Consider the following 6685-nt stretch of genomic DNA (forward strand, 5'->3'; position numbering starts at 1 on the left):
TTCGATCACCGAATGGATGACTAGCTGGGATCCTTTATTTCGATTAGACAAGAGGCTTGCGAGGGAAACTTTATCCAGGGCGTCCTTCCTCTGTTGGTATATTTGGCGTGCAAGAAAAATGACCTTATCTTCAAGGTCAAGACATGGACGTCTCAAGAGGTAATTCAAGTAGCTAAGAAAGACTATATGGAATACGCCTCAACCAAGATAGTTGGATCTAAGTGTGGTTCTTCTCCAACCCCTTCCCAAGGTAATATAGTTGCTACATGGAAGGCCCCTCCACAGGAATTTGTTAAAGTAAATTGTGATGCGGCTATGCCAAAGAATGGTATGAAGGGAGGTCTAGGCTGTGTTTTCAGGGATTATATTGGTAGGATTATCCAAGCTATATCTATGCCATGTCATTTTAACACTTCGGCTCAGGGTGAAGCACTTGCTGTCCGGTGTGCATTGACTCAAGCAATTGCCTTAGGGAATGTTCGCATCTAGGTGGAATATGACAACAAAGAGGTTATTGAACTAATTCAAGACAGGTCTCGAACACTAGTGCTAGAAGTGGCTCCTGTTATCAGGGATATTCAAGTCCTTTGTGACTCCTTTGAATCGATCTCTTTTCTTTTATTCTAAGGATGGCAAATTATGTTGCTGATATCCTTGCTAGGAAGGCTCTGTCTATTATGTGTTTGACAGTTTAGCCACATTTCATTCCTTGGCTTAACAGGTTATGCTTGGCTGAAGCCGCTGATTGTACACATGATTACCATCAGTAAAATCCTTTTCTACCCAAAGAAAAATAGAACAAAAAAATGAAACGCAGGGTACCCAAATATAATAAATCAAACTTGAAGCACCCTGATATAGTTTCTCTAAACGTTACGTAACCCAAGTGTTATTTAACCTACCTAAAATATAGATTTTTGTTTTTTTTGGTGGAAACCTAATACATAGATTAGATTGTGACTCGTTTCTAAATGATAAACTTAGATTATGACTTGGTTCTAAATGAACTTTAATATTAAAACATAATTTAACAATTACAATGTTTGGCACCCAAATTAGGTGCACAAGTAAGGCCTCAATTTTTTAACCAAAAAAAAAGTGGGCCTCAATTTCACCTACACATATTTCAACGTTCAAGCTAACATAATGGGTCCATTTGTCAGGTTGCAAATTCACAAAATAATTAAAAATCAAAATAGGAGCAAGGTGGTTTAGTGGCTGAAAATATAGAATGGTCAAGGAGCCAATAAAGGTTGATCATCTAGTAAAGTGCGATTATCAAAGTCTTGCTGTCTATCCAACTAATTACATTGGCCGTATCATCTCCTTGTATGGTTCCTGTGTTCCACCAACCTCCATTTCTTCTTATGGTCCACTACAAGCAAAATTCTATCATTATTATTTAAACGGTTCAGTTCGGTTTAAATCGTTTAATTAAACTATCTTAATTTTGAAATCATAACTGAACCATTTATTAAACGATTTTACTATTTCAATTTAAACGGTTTGATTCAATTTCGATAAACGATTTTTTTTTTTTTTTTTGCATATTTATGTACATCTAAGAGTGTTAAATAGTTTAATTCGATTTAAATCATTTATTTAAACAACCTCAATTTTAAAACCATAACTGAAACATTTATCAAACATTTCACGGTATTGATTTAAACAGTTTGGTTTCAATCGGTTTTGGTTTGATTTTGACACCCTTAGTTTTCCCTATCTTATTCTTAAGGGTCAACTACCAACTTTGTGTTTACTATTCCTTAATTCATTCTCTCTCTCTCTCTCTCTATTCCTTAACTCATGGGTTCTCTCGTGCATTAAAAACTAGGAATTACAGAAGATAATAAGAAGGTTTTGAACTTCAATATTTTACTAACAGTCCATGCTTACAAGTTTTTATTATACAAGCAACACCAACAGACAATTGACACGACTATATGTACATATTTTTCATTTCTGGAATAAAACATGAAGAACTGGAGTTCCTTTATCACTTAATTCTATAACTTATTATTATCTAGTAGGGTAAGATGCTTTCATGGCAAGTCCACAAAGACCTTCTTTTTCAGCAACATCTCTTTGAATATTCATGTACCCATTTTCACCCCAACCAGTCCCCCAAGAATTCTTCACCAACCAATACTTAGTTCCATCTTTATTCATACCATAACCAATCACAGTAACTGCATGATCCAGATTAGTGCTACACTCCCCAGTGAATAACCCACTTGAATAGAACTGAAAAGAAAATCCACTTCCTTCTATGGCAACAGAGACAGGTTGATTAGCCACTGCTTTGAGTAGTGCTTTCTCATTGTTAGCAGGAACATCTTCATATCCAGTGATCTTTGCTGCATGGAAAGCTGCCTTTTTCTTATGGCAAGTTCCATCAATTCCCTCATATGGATAGTTAGATTCAGTTGTGAGGCCTTGGTTTTGTTGGATGAATTGGAAAGCATTGTCCATGAGTCCACCCTCGCAGCCCGAATCAATACCGTTTATATCACAGTCTACTAGTTCTTGTTCGGATAGAGAGACTAGCTTACCAGTCTTTAGTTTGTTAATTCCTTCCATGGCTGCAACTGCTGAGAATGCCCAACAACAACCTATATTTTGATAGGTAATATCAAATTTATTAGAAAGAAAAGAAAATAATATACAAGATAAGCGGGTTACCCTAAAAGTCAGTTAACCTTTTGTGATTGGTGTGTGGTTTGTGTGATTACACTTTCATAAAAAAAAAAAAGATAAGCGGGTTACCCCTCAAAAGGAGACAAGGCCCAAGACAACCGCAAAACTACAAAGGATCAAACAAGTGGGAGGTTGGTAGGGCCCATCTGAAACAATACAGGTGAATTCCAAGAAAGGAATACACTCTAAGAAACTATCTAGAAGACCATATGGGCTGAACACCCCAACTCATCACAAGGAATTGATTCCGAGTTGTTTTAAGATCCTTATAAAACGTAACAATTAAATTTGTTCTTAATTTAGATTCACGGCGTATTGCATGGGATATGTTGAAAGTATACGGGAAAATCAGGCTATAAATTTTTGCTGTCTAGTTTTTCAATCATATTAGTAATAGGCGTTGAAATTTAAAGTCATGTTGTCTACATCATCATCTAATCGTTATTTAATCTTTACCAAACCTAACATGACCACTTGGTAGAATAATACTCTTAAAAGTGCTTAAGAAAATCAACTCTCTTTTTAAGAACAGGAGTCAAAGATATTTGAAAAAACAATAGAAAAGGACAGCTATCTAAGGATTATTACCATCTTTCGGACGATCCAAATGACCTAATATGATTAGTCTATGTTGTAAAACATGATAAAATTAAGAAGTTATGAGTTCTTTTTTTTTGTTCTTTCAAAGGCTTGAGTTAAGCATGATTATAAAAAAGCATAAGGTTCATGTGCTTCTTGTTACCAAGTACGTGAACTAAGAAGTTATAACATCACTTTTTTGCCCTTTATCTTATTCTCAAATTTTATTTAATACAAGCTTAACCTCGTCATTTCACATAGACAATGACAACTTTTGAAAATAAAATAATAACAAGTCACTTTCAACTTATTTTAAAAACCATTTTTTTTTATCCATAACTAAAATCACTTTTGAAAATATGACGACGAAGAAGTTGTAACCTCACTTATTTTGCCCCTTTGTCTTATTCCCAAAATTTATTTAATGCAGGGTTAATCTTGTCATTTCACATAGACAATGACAACTTTTGAAAATAATATAATAATAAGTAACTAAAATCACTTTTGAAAATAGGATCTTTATCCTCTCAATTTGGCTGCCCGTACTTGATGTCAAGTACATCTAATTGAGGGGGCAAAAATGACTATCCTACCCCTTGCCTGAACACACTGCCGGAGGTGGGGTCCACCTCCCTCTATTAAATGTACTTGACGTCAAGTACGGGCAGACAAATTGAGAGGATAGAAATTCTTGAAAATATGACGAGGGGCGAAAAAAATAAAATTACAATTTTGTTGTAACCAACCTTAATTACAAGAAAATCTGCAAATAATACGTAAATTAACAAAGCTAAGGTTCTCACCACATTGGCCTTGGTCTTTGATAGGGGTAACAGCTCCTTGCCTTCTCCAGTCCAAGCTAGTTGGCACAGCAGTCACGTTATGATACTTAAAAACTGTGTTTGAAGAAGATGACCTTTTATTTCCTGTAGATTTCATCATATATCCAGTACGAACTGCCTTGAACTCTTCATTCTCTAAATCTGCAAACCGATTGATACTTAGCTTATATGGTTTATTCCCATCTTTATTGAAAGACTCTATACGTTCCACGTTGTTCTTGAACACCAAGAACCGCTTCTCCTTCTCTTTAACATCTCTATACACACGCTCATATTCACCCATCCATTGCTCATGCCTATTCACCATAGCCATTTCATCAAGAGTTCTAGCTTCTACTTGAGAAGCCCAGAACCCTAAACCAAGGCATATGGCTAAGCAGAAGCAGCACTGGAGTGTCAAAGCCATTGATTCTTAAAGACTTAAGAAGACTTGAAGTACTTCAATTTGAGTGATTTTCTCTAGTTTATATAGACCATTTGCTTCCCATACAAAAACACTTATTAGTGGAGATATTAATTTAAATTAAAAAAAAAAAAAAAGGGGTTGGAATCTTCTAGTTTAGAAAGGGTGATAGGAATTGTATAGTATATACTAATAAGTATCGGTTACTTCACTTCAATTAATCAATAAATAATGTTGAAATGGAATCTTTTTGGCTTCATTTGAAAAGGGTTGTTGTCTTATGAAAGATGACATGACACCATTCAATGGCCAATATAGGTTTGGTTTAGTTACGTGTAGATTGCAAGTCCAATTAGTTAGGAATCTTTGATAAGATGGATTGATTGATTGCTTTTGCTTTCGTGTGAGTTCGTCTCAGAGATTCCCATCATGTCCTAACTAACAATAATTGTTTCATTAAACTTATTGAGACTACTGATTAATTATATCATCCACCAATAAGAAATTGTTCTAGTTGAAATATTCTCTCTTTCAATCATGTTCAAGGATTCAGTATCCGATCGGTCAATTATTATATATCTTTTTTTTTTTTAAAGCAGAATCTTTATTTGTCATTATAACAGAGACAATTTTATTCTGTTTTAAATTGAAACTATAGACGTATGGTAATATTTAACCGATCCATTTCAGCAGCAGTGGGCACATTATGAGCAGTTTCTAAAATCAATTATTTGGAAAGTCACTACTGTTATAGGGAGGCATTCACAGTAGAGTAGACTTGTTGGCGAAGAATAGTACTTCACTATAGGTTTCTCATAGTTGGCTTTCTTCTTTTTTGTCTATTCCTCAGAATATTATTAAGAACTATTAGGAAACATCTTGCTATCGCTTTGATAGTTATTGTTCTTAGTTCTAGTGTAGACAGTTTTTTCGTCTACCCCTTTTTTGTCTTAAGGTTTTTGGTAATGGTCATGCCATGATGAAAGTGGTTTCTTAGTAGGTGTTTATCTTTTGTTAATTGATGACAATGCCAAAGGTGGAGTAACAAACCAAATTTATATTTATTTTCCTATGGAATGCTTGGGATTATTTATAACGAGCATCATTTTTTCATATTAATAAGAGAAAGAGAACACTACCTGATCACGCATGGTGTCCTGTCCCTGCACCTAGACACAGAGTTGTGCAAATTGATTATGGCAACCCCGAAGATTTCGGCCTTTCCATGGGCGTGATGATCATTTTACATGGCCCTTTGCCTGGCACAGGGGCCACGAGCCACTAAACAACCAGATAATGTTCTTTCTCCCTATTAGTTATGAGCTCATGTTCTCTGTGCCGCAGCGTAGACTGTGCCTAGACACATGGGCCTGCCACTCAGGGGGGCTGGGTGATCATTACGCCTACCCCATGTGTCTGGGCTCAGTCTGCACCCCCGGCACAAAGAGAACATTCTCCCTATTAGTTATATAATCTTTGCCAAGCTTTTATTAAAAAAAATGATCAATTTAATGGGGCCATTAATTGCAAAGGAACGGATCAAATTAACCTATCAAGGGTTTGGGATATAAGGTAAGTGCGTACGGAAAACGAGGTGTGCAAAATAATGGAATGGGGAGCATCTCTTGGGAATCAAAAAATGAGACGTTCTACTTAACAAGCAGCTTGGGCACCAACTCACCTAAATGGTAGTTAGTAGGAGTGCAAGTTTGGCCCTGTCGGCCCGAACCCGCCCTGAGCCCGAACAAGGCCTGGGCTAAGATTTCTGGCCCTGAGTGCGGGTTACGGTAAAAAATTCCTGACCCTGAGTCAAGGTCGGGTCGGGTTAGGGTTGAGACCTAGGGTTGGCCCGGCCCTGATTTTGACCCTGGACTAGGCCTTGATTATATATAATGAATTAATGATAATATGATATTATATTATACTGGATATTATATTACAAAATATGATAATATGACACAAGTCACCAACTACTGTTCTGAATTTTTTTCTATTATTTTGATTTTTTTAAAATAACAAATAGGGTTCATAAATTTGACCTCTGAGTACATTATATATATATATATATATTTATTTATTTATTTATAACTAGGTTACGAAGGATTAATGTACAAATTCATTAAACAAATAAAACTATAAAATGCCAAATTTAGGCATTGGGGGC

General features: G+C 35.7%; 1 protein-coding gene across 1 annotated transcript; it reads right to left on the minus strand.

Moving 5' to 3' along the window:
- Window positions 1–1858: 1858 nt before the first annotated feature.
- Window positions 1859–4535, minus strand: LOC122639613 (senescence-specific cysteine protease SAG12-like). Its single transcript, XM_043832489.1, has 2 exons — window positions 4080–4535; window positions 1859–2612 (listed from the first exon to the last, which is right to left on the minus strand). Exons 1-2 carry the CDS (start codon window positions 4522–4524, stop codon window positions 2020–2022), a joined length of 1038 nt encoding a protein of 345 aa, XP_043688424.1. The 5' UTR covers window positions 4525–4535; the 3' UTR covers window positions 1859–2019.
- Window positions 4536–6685: the final 2150 nt, after the last annotated feature.

The sequence above is a fragment of the Telopea speciosissima genome, chromosome 9, assembly GCF_018873765.1.
Source record: "Telopea speciosissima isolate NSW1024214 ecotype Mountain lineage chromosome 9, Tspe_v1, whole genome shotgun sequence".
Classification (NCBI taxonomy): Eukaryota; Viridiplantae; Streptophyta; class Magnoliopsida; order Proteales; family Proteaceae; genus Telopea; species Telopea speciosissima.